This window comes from Gopherus flavomarginatus, chromosome 1 (assembly GCF_025201925.1).
Source record: "Gopherus flavomarginatus isolate rGopFla2 chromosome 1, rGopFla2.mat.asm, whole genome shotgun sequence".
Taxonomy (NCBI): domain Eukaryota; kingdom Metazoa; phylum Chordata; order Testudines; family Testudinidae; genus Gopherus; species Gopherus flavomarginatus.
In genome coordinates this window covers 214,589,651-214,603,858 of record NC_066617.1, presented here as the reverse complement: position 1 = coordinate 214,603,858, position 14,208 = coordinate 214,589,651, and the positions used below count along the sequence as shown (strand labels likewise).

At 47.6% G+C, this 14,208-nt stretch overlaps 1 protein-coding gene across 2 annotated transcripts in view; it reads left to right on the top strand.

Annotated features, from left to right (window-relative positions):
* Positions 1–14,208, top strand: part of ATP6AP2 (ATPase H+ transporting accessory protein 2) — a 153,795-nt gene that overhangs the window by 124,892 nt on the left and 14,695 nt on the right. The window contains exon 2 of one of the 2 annotated variants that reach the window (XM_050936695.1): positions 13,040–13,134. In XM_050936695.1, the coding sequence (XP_050792652.1) occupies positions 13,083–13,134 (52 nt within the window). In that variant the 5' untranslated portion in view covers positions 13,040–13,082. Of the gene's footprint in view, positions 1–12,974; positions 13,135–14,208 lie in introns of those variants that run through there. The other variant, XM_050936697.1, reaches the window with a different exon arrangement.

The following is a 14,208-nucleotide window of genomic DNA, read 5'->3' as shown; positions in this document are numbered from 1 at the left end:
AATGGCAGGGCTGACAACTTTTCATACTGGACCTGTCTGTCATATTGTAAATACTGTAAATCCCTAAAGCAGGCACACATGCCTCCAAATGATAGTCCTTCTGATGAGGCTCTCTGTATGTCAGCAGTCTGAAGGCTAATAATAGAGCAAGGCTCTGGAACTTGCCCAGTCTCTTGACACAGTAGGAAAGGAGTTGTCAGCCCTCACTAGTGGAAGCACACATTCCATTAGTGATTCAAAAATGTCAGGAACAACAGAGGAAGCAGCATAGAAATCCACACTGAGTGTTTCCTGTTTCATTTTAAAATTCCATATTTATTCTTTCTGCAGATTCTAGGTAAGTTCTCTATGTGCTGTAAGTCCTAATAGTATATCTCATTAAATGGACTTTTGGACTGGTGTTTACAATTAGGGTCTGGCAACAGGAAATCATTATTCCCTGTGTGGAATAGTTAATAGGGGTTGTTAAATAGGTGAAGTGTTGTCCAGTGGTTAGAGCAGGGAATTAGGAGTCGGGACTCCTTCTACTGTCCAACACTTTCACCACTGTGGCAGCAGAATAAGGCCCCTGGATTCTGTCACTAGCTGTGCTAAGTCTACTTTAGGAAATCTATCCACTTCTCACAACAGGCAAAGCTGATGCAGCGCTGAAAACAGATAAGTGCAAGTATAGATGGGACCCCACTATGTTCAGCACCATTTCAGAAACTGTGATTGAGCCTATAATGCTAAATACAGTTTAGGCCTATCTATACTTACAGTTGCACCACAGTTAGTAGCAGTACAGCTGCACCACTTGCTAACATGCTTGTCATCAATTGGCTAGTGGTTTTTAGCAAGTCACTTAAACTCCTGGGCCTCGTACACTAAGCTGTGGCCTACACTACAAATTTAGGTCCGTCTAAATATGTCACTCTGGGGTCCACACCCCTGATTAATACAGCTATACCTATCTAACTCCCGGTATAGCAAATGCTATGTCAAGGGGAGGGCTTCTGTTGTCATAGCTACTGCCTCTCAGGGATGTGGAGTACCTATGCTAGGAGGTAGCATCTTCACTAAGCGCTACAGTGGTGCAGCTGCACTGCTGCAGCACTTTCAGTGTAGACAAGCCCTAAGGTTTTTCTTATGAACCATCACTGCACTACCATCATTTTATCTTCACTGATGACAATGCTAGTGGAGACAGGGTTCCAGACAGCTGCGGCATTTTAAGCACCACATTACAGTAACTCCTCATTTAAAGTCATCCCTGTTAATGTTGTTTCTTTGTTATGTTGTTGATCAATTAGAGACAATGCTCATTTAAAGTTGCACAATGCTCCCTTATAACGTTGTTTGGCAGACACCTGCTTTGTCCACTGCTGGCAGAAAGAGCAGCCCGTTGCAGCTGGCTGGTGGGGATTTGGAACCAGGGTGGGCGAGCAGCCCCGCATCAGTTCCCTGTTCCTCTAATTTCCCTGTGCGGCAGTAGGGTGACCAGATGTCCCAATTTTATACGGACAGTCCTGATATTTGGGTCTTTTTCTTATATAGGCTCCTATTACCCCCCAACCCCCTGTCCCGATTTTTCATATTTGCTGTCTGGTCACCCTATGCGGCAGCTGCCCAGCAGGCTACCAATTGCCAGCTGTTCAGCTGTCCCTCCCCACACTGCCATGTGCTGCTCCTGCCCTCCGCCTTGGAGCTGTTCCCAGGAGCTTCCTGCTTGCTGTGCAAGGAGGGGCAAGGGGGGGGCTAATGTCAGGGTGTACCCTCCCCCTGTTCCCACAACCCACTTACCCCATCTCCACAGAGCAAGGGGGACACACGATGGAGGGAGCTTGCTGATAGCAGCTGCTGTCTCAACTTGCTGATCTACTTAAAAAGGCAATGTACTTAGAGTGGGGTCAGCGTACTTAAGGGGGCAATGCGCATCTCTCTCTCCCTCTCTTGGACACAGGGAGTGCATATCTGTCTGCCATGCTATCTCCCCTCCCTCCATTTGTGCTGCCTTGTAGAGTCTGAGGCTACATTAACAACCTGTTAACCCTTGAGGGCTCAGCCGAGTGCTAGTTCATCATTTAGCAGTAAGGCATTCCCTGGGAAATATCCCACCCTCTGACTTCACCACCTCAACCAAGCTTCATAGTCATCATTGCTGTGTACAGTATTAAATTATTTGTTTAAAACTTATACTGTGTGTGTGTGCACGCGTATATAAATAGTCTTTTGTTTGGTGAAAAAAATTTCCCTGGAACCTAACCCCCCCCATTTACATTAATTCTTATGGGGAAATTGGATTTGCTTAACATCATTTCACTTAAAGTCGCATTTTTTAGGAACATAACTACAACGTTAAGTGAGGAGTTACGGTATCTAATCCAGCTCAGGGCAAGTCTGCAGAACACAGTGCTTCAAATGCTGATGGTCACTAGTTCTCCTGCACTTACCAGAGGTGCTGACTTTCTGAGTTCTCAGGGGGTGCTCGACCCCAGCTCTGCCCCAGACTCCGCCCAAACTCCACCCCTTCCCCCAAGCTCTCACCCCTGCTCTGCCTCTTTCCCACCCCACCTCTTCCTGCCCCATTCCGCCCCCACCTCCTGCCCCCCGCTGAACAGCCAGTTGTGGCAAGTGGGATCTGGGACGCTGGGAGGGAAGGGGAGGAGCTGATTGGTGGGGCCCACTAGTGGACGTGGAGCACCCACTATATTTTCCCCATAGGTGCTCCAGCCCCACAGCACCTATGGAGTCGGCACCTATGGCTCTTACTACCAGTAGCAGAACTGAAACAGTAGTACAACGGCAGGAGATTTTAGAAAACAAATCCTTATAGAGACAATGTCCATGTTACCTCATTTTTGGCCTGCCCTAAGCAGCAAATTGCAGTATAGTCTGTTTCATCAGACAAATTTAAGACATGGAGGTTTTGCCACAAGAGACTGAATACAGGAGAAAAAATTCACTCTCATAGAAGCACAACTTGGATCTTAACCAAGATCCCAGAGAAAAGGGTCAGAGTTCTCCCACTCTGTACATTTATGGTATTACTCTCCTATATTGGGCTTCCCTGAGAAACAGACTCCCACAGGGCAGGGCAAAGTGGTGTAAAGGTTTAGCAAAAGTTCAATTTCATAGCAGAGTTTCTGCTATTTTCCCATGGAAGAAACAAATACAGATGAGAGCAAATGAGAACACAAGAGCAAGACACAGCGAGTGGGACAGAAAGCTCTTTTACAAACTATTTTCCTGTTGTGATTTGTGGAGGAAAACAAACCCAAACAACAAAACAGAACAAACAACATAAAAGAGGCCAGAACTGCCAGCTACAGGCCCTTGTTCTCTTTCTTGCTTCCAGAAGAAGGATAGCAAGTTACAGAATTGCCAAAGTTAACCACCGAAAACATCATTAACCAGGCCCCAAAAAATCAGGAAGGTGGAATAATAGTCATGAGATGTTTTAAAAACCAACAACTCTGGGGTTCTTTTTATTTTCCTGTTGGGTTTTAAGCTCCAGGGTTCACATTTTCAAGGTTTGCTCTGCAACCATAAGGGCCTGAAACCTTTTATTTTTTTTAAGTGAAAGCTGAGATTTGTTTGCCCTGTTGTGGTAGCCATGTTGGTCCCAGGCTGTAAGAGAGATAAGGTGGGTGAGGCAATATCTTTTATTGGACAACTTCTGTTGCTGAGAGAGGCAAACTTTTGAACCACACAGAGTTCTTCTTCAGGCTGAGATTTTTATGTATTAACATAACTTCAGGAGCTTGGGCTTTAAGAAAAACATCAAGTGTTGTGAGATGCCTAATAAAATTGAAAGCTGACAAGTTATGTAGATATACGACAAAGACAAAAGTGATAAAGTTACATGACAGTCTCATTCTGATCCTTGATGTAGGGGGACTGTTGCCCCCTTACTAACATTCAGTGGGGGTGTTTTAGTTGGCTAGCTCCCAGTACTAAAAGATTGGGGAGAGGCCAATGCTCCAGGTAAGCCTCGGCCTCTGAGCCTGATTGACAGGGCGGGCAGGCTAATCAGGGAGTCAGGAGGTCAAGGGGGTCCCATCTTCCATGGGAGCTGGAATTGCCTGACTCAGACAGAGTGGGGCTGAGCTAAGGAGAAAGCAGGGGCCCAAGCTGAGCTGGGGAGCAGAGCCATGCCAGATCCAGAGGGGCCAGAAAAGCAGCTCAGGAAGTAGGTCAGAGTTGGGAACAGAACCAGAGACACGGCCCAGGGAGACAACAGATCCTTTGCTGGGAGCAGAACTGCAGCCACAGAGCCAGGTGTGGTGAGCAACTGGGGCCAGCCAAGGGGGGACCTTGGGCAAAGGGCCCAGTGCGGAAAGATACCCCCAGCCAAGGGTCCTTGCAGGCGAGGCTGGGAGGGGAATCTTAACCCGATGCGGGGCTGATGCTGTGAAGAACGGTCCCACCATCCAAAGCCTGGAGGTGTGTGGCCACCGCTATTACAAGTGTCCAACCCGGAGCATCCCTGCAGTACAGCCAGGGCCTGAGGAGGAGACCTGGGACCTAAAAGGAACAGACTATGAAGTGCCCTGATGTCCAGAGACAGTTTGTAATGTTCCCTCCCACAGAGCAGGGTAATGTGTTTTCCTTTAACCTTTCTCATTTTTCCTTATTCTTTTTTTAAATTAATTTAAATTAAACAACTTGTATTTGCTTTGAACTGTATGTAATGATCAGCGGGTCAGGAAAGCATCCACTGCAGAGAGAGCATCCCGGAGTGGGGACACCTAGCCCCTGTCCCAGGTGACCACAGCAAGGTTGGGGGTTGAGCCCCCCAGGAATCCTGGGCCCAGCCTTGTTCGGGCAGCGAGGACTCTGCCAGACAGGAGAGTGCAAGGGGAGTCCTCGAGGGCAGGGAAGCCTCTGGGTAAAGGAAGTGGGAGCAAGGACTCAGATCATTTCGCTAGTCCACTTCACCGGGGTAGTGCAGAAGTCAGGAAAGTTCCCCACAATAGTGGGACCATTCCCCCGCTTACACTGAGACAACATTTCCCCCACCACCACACTCACATAACAGCAATGTAGGATCCTTGATTTAGATTAAATGCAAAAGTACTACTTTTTCCTAACATACCCCTGTCCCCTGATCACAACCTTATTTTACCTTGTGCTTCCTTCCACGTTGCCCCTTACACTTGGAACACCTATTCTCATCCCCCAAGCACCCTCTTGCTGATTTGTAGCACTCCTCAAAAGTCAGCTCATTAAGCCGTCCTTCCTACCCTATGCTCATTATCACCCCTTTCTTGAGCCATTGTCCTATGGTTGTCTAATTTATATTACAAGCGCCTCAGTGCAAGAAACATACTTTCTTATCCAGATAAAGTACTCTTATCATTCCTTTACACACCCCCACACTCCTATATTAAAAGAACATTACAGTTGCAAAGTCAAGCACTCAGAAATTAGAACATGCCAGAATTAAGGTTGCATATTCAACCCACTTATGCATATGTACTAGTATACAATTGTTAGTTACGTGATCATGTACTATTTTTTCCACCAGACTCTTTCCTCATTCAGTGCCCAAGATGGATGGGGCTCACTGAACAAGCTGTAATTCAATATTTTGTTTTATCCTCATTGTTCAATGGGTGGCCCCAGGGCATGTTTACTGCACACTGTTCAAATGCTGCTGTGAAGACAGAATTATTAACTTCCTTCTGGAAATGTCTATGGTGCTCATCACTGTGGTATATCAGGTCTTCAAGAACATCAATAATTTATTTTCACAACACCTCTGTGAAGTGATATTGTTATTCTGAGACACAGAGATTAACATCAGATGTCCACTAATTTGGGGTGTTTGAATTGAGGGCCTGACTTGTCAGAGCACTTAGCAATATGCAGCATTTAAATGTTCAAAGCACAGCTCCCATAGATTTCAATTGCAGCTGTGAGTGATCAACACTTTTGCAGATCCGGAACACACAATTAGTGGCCACCTATGAAAGGTCTGGTGTAAGTGACTTGCCTGGCATCACACAGCAACTCTGTGACACAGATAGGGATAGAATCCAGTTCTCCAGGGCAGTATTGAATTGCCTTAACCATGAGACCCTCCTTCTCTTCCTGTGATCCCATCTCACTCACTACGCACCTTCCAACTACTGCAACAAATGAGGCAAGAATCCTACAGACAACCAGCTTCCTTGACTACACAACTCTGATTCAAACCCAGGGCATGTCTCCTGTGGCAGCATGGTGCCTCATTGAAGTCACTAGAGCATCAATTAGGCACAGAAGCCTATTGCACAGCTATCACTGCAGAGCCAAAGCCTCAGTATGTCCTGGGTCCAGTGTTTTCCCCAGGTATTGAAGGTGGGGGGGAAGGCTGTTTGAATTTACAGGGGGCTGAGGGCCCAGGGTGAAACGGTGAGGGTGAAGGTAGGCTGTATGTCACCATAGAAAAAAACTGAAGAAAAAATGTTTGACAGAATACTCATGTTTTAAAATCATCACATAAATTAAAGTTGGCTACTCAAGTCTTGTATGAAGCCATACATCTACATCCTTCTTGGCTTCTTGTTGCAATTTTGCACAACTCTGTTTATGAACTTCTCAATGCAATGCATTCATCTTCAGTGGGTTCTCATATGTCCAGTCCTTCCAGTCCTTCAACTGATATGCTCTTTAGTTCAGTCACATGACCAAGCAATAGGCGACTTCTGTCAGAACATAAAATTCTATTCAATGAGAAAAAGAACACTCACCTGTAGCTGTTGGGAGTAGCAAGGAATGAATTCCTACTTCTTTCATCCCAGGAAACATAGCACAAAGAGCGGGTCAAGCCACTAGTTATGATAAAAAAGAAGTTGAAGTAAAATCTTCATTCATTTGTCATATGATATTCCACTCTGTGTTCAAATTCTCCACTCAACTGTCAGTGTTTTATAAGGCAGGCATCTGTAAAAGCTACGTACAGGTTGAGCAGAATCCAGAAGTCGCTGTTGTAGATTTGTAAGAATCAAGTCTGTGTACTTTTTCAGCTGGCTTAACAAATACTTCTTGTCCTCTTCACTTAAGGAGTCAATGTAAGTACTTTAATTAGTCAACTTTTGGACTGAAATCTTTGCTTCTTCCAGTATGTTCTTAACAGATATCTCTCTGATTGATCAAAGCGTAGATTCTATTGCTGGACAAAGATCTACTACTATTGTAGCAGATGCCTGGATGGCTTTATTTAACCACCCAAGTGATTTCAACAGTAGATTTACAAGAGAGAGAATGGCGATTATCTTCTCTGAATGTAGCAGCAAAAGTACCAGCCTCACTATTTAGACCCATCCCATCTCAGCAGATGCTTTCCAAAGCCAGTAATAATGGTTGCAATAATTTTAAGACAACAGCCAAGGATTGCTCATGAGAAAGCCGGCGGGTTTTCCCAGGTTGGACTAATTTGAACTTCAGTCCCACTGTATCTTCTATTTTTTTCCAAGACATCAGTCTTTTTGAACTCTTGCAAATAAATAAATAAATAAATAAATAAAATACAATGAAGACATTAAATAAACGGCTTTTTAAAATGTCTCATGAAGATTCTGCAGCTCGTAGTAGCAGTAGCTGGAGTAGATGGCCTCTGCAGTGTGTATAGGAGAGATTAGGGTTATCCTTTTCTCTGAGCAAAACTTGTACTCCACTATGTCTTCCAGAGAAGTTTGTAGCTCCATCAACTGTACAACCAGCCATCTCTTTGGGGTTCAATTTACAAGCATTTAAGTCTTCTAAGTTGTCACAGATGTAGCTTATGTGGCTTCTATAACCTGAACATCTAGAATGCATCTACTAGCCTACCACTGACATCAAGATAACATCCATAATGACTTAATACTTGATGCCTATTTGCATTGGTGCATTCATGAGTCATGTATGCACATTTTCTGAATGTGGTGAGAAAGTTCTTCGCTTTTTCCACTGCTGAGTCTTTCACTGTTGCACTGTGTGCTTCTAACCAGTCAGTTAAGTTTCTTGCAGAAGGATAGTGAGCATTTGCCAGTCTTGGTCAGAACCAGTGTCCAACTTCATGATTAACAAGTGGCAATGCACTTAACATTGGTCCCTAGTTTGTAGTGTGTTGAATCTCTTGCTTAAACAGAAAGAATGATGTGATAGCCATGTTTGTTCGCATAAACCAGGGGTGGCCAACCTGAGCCTGAGAAGGAGCCAGAATTTACCAATGTACATTGTCAAAGAGCCACAGTAATATGTCAGCAGCCCCCCATCAACCCCCCCCCCCGCTCCCAGCACTTCCCCCTCCCTCCCTGCACGTCCCATTCAGCTCTTTTGTGGCATGCAGGAGGCTCTGGGGGAGAGGGGGAGGAGCGAGAGCACGGCAGGCTCAGGGGAGGGGATGGGAAGGGGTGGAGTGGGGGCAGGGCCTGTGGCAGAGCCAGGGGTTGAGCAGTGAGCACCCCCAGGCAGATTGGAATTTGGTGCCTGTAGCTCCAGCCCCAGAGTTGGAGCCTATACAAGGAGACGCATATTAACTTCGGAAGAGCCGCATGTGGCTTCGGAGCCACTGGCTGGCCACTCTTGGCATAAGCTATGTTGTGTCTCCAGCATTCATAACAGCCTTATTAAGTGTTTTTAAGATTGGCTTTGACAGTGACTGGTTTATAAGGCTTTCTGCATGTTGATGCAATCCAGAGGCTTGGTATTTTGTATCCTTTTCATGTAGTTTGTCAGCATTAATTTGGTGATTGGTCTCGCAAACCAAGCTCCTCCTGTTTTATCAGTTGTAGCAGTGGGAAGCTTTTCTTCTTTATAAGCCTTTTTGCAAGAGGTGCACCAGTAATCATCTTCTGTAACTTCAATAAATGGGAAAACTTTGACTGACAAACATCGGGAACTGCCTTGAGGTTGTGGAGACATTGTTTCTTCAGTAAATAGCAGTATTTGTGCTTTCGGCTGTTCAGATGTAGTTACACCACTTGAAGATTCAGCTGACATATTGGTATAGTCTAGGTATGTTCTCCATATTGGTTAATTTTTGATGCCTTTGAATGGAAAAATTGTTTTTTTGTCTTTTTATCTTCACTTTGACCTGCAACTATGAAACAGATATGAACAAATTAAATGTTTTCTTAGGATACTGCAAATTTAACATAATGATAATTCAAATTATACCAAACCACATAAAAGATTTAGATTTCTAAAACAAAAAAAATCAACATTTTAAAAGATGTATTTAATTGAAATTGACTTTTGAAAAAATTATGACATAATAATAAAAATCTTTAGCACATAAATTCCCCAAGATAACAACCTCTCAAGATAGCAATGATGTGAGATAACGACCTTGGCAAATAACGCATTTTTAAGAACTTGGCCTACTAAGAAACATACATTTATATGTTTCCCAGTCACAAGTCTAGCATTTTGGAGGAAAGTCATTAAAACATAGTCCAACAGACAAATGTTCCTTTAATGTGCCCCTCCTCACTCATAGTTGTTGTCCTTGGTCAATGGAGACCCAGAGTTCAGAGATGCTTTCACATGAGTTCACCTCCCACTGGATGGGGGGCGGGGAAGGCACCTTGCTCATTTCCCTAACCGCTGTTGTTCTTCATGCCACTGTTCCATCATCTGCTCCATTGCTAATAGCCCTGCACCATCACCTTCTGCTGCCACCTGCCTCTCTATTGTGACCTCTGTGAGTTGGTCTCTTAAGGTTCCACTCAGCTCTCAATGATTTCAGCTCTCAGTGGGGGAACCTCACTGCTAGTGCAGGCTGGGCAGCATATTCCACAGAAACCTTATCTCAGAGCAGGCCTAAGCTGGTAGACCTGGTTAGCAGTAATTTCAGCTATAGTGGTCACTTAACAAAACAAAAGACTCTCAATAGAGCCTAATCAGCTCTATGTTTAAAACAGGAGAGTTGGGGAGGTCAAATAGTGCCTGTAACCAGTAGTGCCTTAGGCAGCACCCACACCACCAGGCATAACACTTATCCTCACTCTCAACTGGGATCTGGCATCCAAACCCCCTGCTTAGCGAGGTAGGTTCAGTTGAGGGTGACCCCCTCAATCAGGACAGGCTAAATACAATTTTGCTGCCCTTTACTCATACAATAAGGATAACCATATTTATTACCCCTGCATTCAATTTACTTTTTTTTATTAAAGATAATGCTAAAATTATCTAATGCACAGGTTAAAGAAAGAGTTTCATTCACCTGGGTATAACGCTTACATTATTCAAAAGTACAAACTTTGATTTAAAAAGTCATAAAATACATATAGTACATAATCTGCAATATCCCAAATTAAGGTTAATAAATTTAATAATGCAGTTTAAATATTAGCATCCAAATATTTGGCTAAATCACTAATAAAAAGTTATACTAAGTGTAACTTGTGGAAAGCAAAAAGTGATTTGTAACCCAACACCTGCCAAAACTGATCATTTGGGCAACACAACTCTGCTGGATACCTAGGCAGAGTAGGTGCATTCATGTAAATACAGGCTGGTCCTAAAGCCTTTTCTCCCCAGCTCATCACTAGTTGCAGGGGAGAGAGAGCTCATTCAGACCTTAATTTCAAATTATGATTTGTAAGCACTAGGTCAGCCAAAATGAATTTGCCTAGGGTTACCATTCGTCGGGATTCTCCCGGACATGTTCAGCTTTTTGGGTTAAAAATAGCGTGTGTGTGTGTGGGGGGGGGGGATTTGTAAATATCTAAAACTGTCCGGGACTTCCCCCCCATGCAGAACAGCGCAGCTGACAGGACAACTGGCCAGATCGTGCCACACGCATGGGTCTCCAGTAGCCAAAGCCTCTCCTCCGCTTCATCCCTGCAGCTTCAGATCACTGGCTGGGCGGACTCTGGCAACTCTCGAGCTCCTCCCTTCACCCCTTCTCCCCTGCTGCCCAGCGCGCTGCCCCGCAGCACTCTGTAGGGGCTGGGACTGGGCTGTGCGATCCACTGGGGAGTGCAGAGCCCAACACACTGCACAGTAAAGGGGGCCAGAGGGTTGGAGAAGGGGCAGGGAGGTTCTGGAGGGGGCAGTCAAGGGACAGGGAGTGGGGGGTGGGGGGTGGATGGATTGGGAGTTCTGGGGGTCCTGTCACGGGTGCGGAGTGGTTGGATGAGGTGTGGGAGTCCTGGGGGTCTGTTTGGAGGCAGGGTGTGGATAAGGGTTGGGGTAATCAGGGGACAGGTAGGGGGGTAGGGTCCTAGAGGGGCAGTTAGGGTGGAGGGGTCTCAAGAGGAGGCAGTCAGGTGACAAGGAGCCTTAGGTAGGGGGTGGGTTCCTGGGGGACATTTAGGGGCAGGGGTCCCAGGAGAGGGCAGTCAGGGGACAAGGAGTGGGGGGGATTCTGAAGGGGGCAGTCAGGGGGTGGGAAAGATTGGATGGGGCAGGGCTCCCCCATCCTCTTTTTTGATTGTTGAAATATGGTAACCCTAAATTTGCTGACATTGTCATAACAAACACAGCTGCATGAGGAAGCTAATCATTGTTCATACTTTTCAAACCTATATGCTTTTTCAGGTACAAGTATTTTCTCATATACAGTATATGCTTTTAAAGTGCGTATTAGGGTGACCATATTTCCCAAAGGGAAAACAGGACACCAGGTGGAGCTAGCCCAAGTGCCCCATGCCCAAGCTGCTTGCCCAAGCCCTGCCTGCCACCCGCATGAGGCTGGGGCTTTTGCACAGAGTTGGCATCACCACTCACCCCCACATGTTCCTCTGCACCCCACTTTTGCCAAAAAATTTGGATAGCCAGGACAGGGCTTAAAAAAGGGACTGTCCCAGGCAAAACAGGATGTATGGTCACCATAGTATTACTATTTCATTTTTCAATTTAAATTTCTAGTCAACTAAATGGAATTTTTCTCCCATTAGAAAAAAAATTAACAACTAGATCTAGTTGGAAACCAACTAAATTAGCAACACTGCAGATAACTAGTTGATGACTAGGGGGAAGGGAAATCCCTGCCTGGGCCACTATCTTTGAGAGCTTTTGCTACAGCTGTTATGAACAACACAGAGAAGCAGGACACACATACCCAACAGCACATTCCTGTTACCAACAAGAACCAGCACCAGCCTTGAGGACAGCAGCCAGAGCCACCAGCAAAGGCTGACAACACTCTGAAGGAGGCTGGGAGCCACTGGCAGGCTCCCACCCATCTTTGCTGCAGCCAGGCCAAGCACACCACACAGCAGCTACCCCGGGGACAGGGGGCAGAGCAGCAGCAAAGCAATTATCACCCACATCACTCTGGGGTGAACAGGGAGTCGCTGAGGTACACAGCTGGGCTGGAAAGCCCCTGCCCCCAGAGCAGGCTCCATAGCCAGGCGGGGGGGGGGGGGGGCTGCTATATTCTGCCAGTGGTGCTGGAACTAGGACTTCTGCCACACCCCCTGACTTGACATAGTAATGACAAACACCAAATACATTTCCACTATCAGCACTGCTGCACCAAAGGTGCCCAGCTCAGCTATGTTCACACAGAGCCACCAAGGTTGCTGGGCCTCTCTCCTCACATGTGTGTGGAAGAGGGAGGCGCAGCGATCCCGTATATTGTGAGTGGTCAATTTAACTGTCAATCCGAAATGTGCCAGGCCCCACCTCATACAAAGGCTGTCACGTGGGATAGAATTGAACACTGCGGGGTGGGGGGGGGGGTAGATCTCCCGCATTGTGAGTGGTTACATCAGTTGCCATTTATGAGTAGACTTCACTTGCTGCTGGAGAGACCCCGCCCCTTACCCGCTCTCAGACGGTAACGAGGCCGCAGTGCAAACAGCCCTCACCCTATGAGCGGCCAGGCTGAATATCACTCAAGAAAAAGCCCCGCCTCCTGCCCGGGCTCGGGACTGGCCGTCAATTCCGGAGGAGTGACGAGAAGAGGAAGAGAACTCTCACACTATGAGTGGTCAGTTCCCCTGTCACTCATAACATAGTCCCACCCCTTACCCCACGGACCTACCAGATGGGGCTCTGTGAGTGGCTGGCGGGACTGTCAGTCAGTACTCTCATGAGGGCGGGTTTGTGGGGCTGAGTGTGTACGGCCGGGGTGTCCCTCTGCTCCAGTCTCGCAGCTGTCTGGCCGTGGCGGTGCCGGGATGGGGCGGGCCGGGATGATGCTTTGGGCCCTGGCAGCGGCGTGCCTGGCTGGTAAGCGGCGGGGGGGCGTTCGCAGCTGGGCCCGGGGCAGAGGCCGTCAGCGACTCTAGGGATGAGCGCGGGGCGGTTGCGGTAACCGACTCTGACGAGCGGCTGAACGGCCGCCCGCTCCCTCGTGAGCGGCCTCCGGCGCCCGGGTTCCGGGGCGCTGCGTCCCGAGCGCGGGGGCGGCCGCGGTCCGGCGCGAGGCGGAGCCCGGGGGGGGCTCGTGCCGCTTTGCTGCCTGTGTCTCGTGACCCTCTGGCGCCGGCTCAGTCACTGCGCGGCTCCCGCTGGCTGACGGGGCCGGTGGGATCAGCCCGGGCCGCGCCCGTGACTTCCCCTCGGACTCCGCGGCTATTCCCGGCCGCTGCGGGAAGATCGGCCCTTCCCGGGGGGAGGCGGGCGGGCGTCTGGTCGCTGTCGCGGCCGAAGGGCAACTCCCCGCAGGTGACCCGCAGCGGACTCTGGTGCCGGGGGTGGCTGCGCCGCAGAGCTTGCCCGGAGCCTGGTTTGGCGCTGGGGTCTGGCGGTATCCCCAGGTTCCTAGTGCCTCACCCACCAGCCTCATCGGCTCAGGAATCGATGCCCATCGGTTCTCCGCAGCAGCTGCCGGGGACCTTCCCTGCTCTCCTCGGGGTGCTGTGGGGGAGGCAGGTCCCCTCCCTCTTTGGCGGACCAGTGGGCTTGGTTCAAAAAGTTGAACAGTTGTGGGACACAGACATTCTCCTTTCACACAGCTGCTCACGAAGGCCACAAGTTGGACATCAGTGTCCCAGGGTGTGATCCAAAGTGTCAGTTGTGGTTAATCTCAGAACTTTCTGGTCCTGCAGAGAGTTACCACCTGAGCCATAAAGTGGCTCCTTATGATTACATTACCCTTCTGTGTTTGGATAGGAATATGCTTGATGAATTGCAACTCAAAATTGTGTTCCAGGCGTCACAGAATATGTAGCTCCATGAGTCATTTTTGGTCAAATGATTATAGCATAGCTGGAAAAATGGTTGGCTTCCCAGTTCAAATGCAGTTTTGTTCACTGTGACCTTGAGTAAGTAACTTAACTATTTGTGCCTGTCAACCTAGCA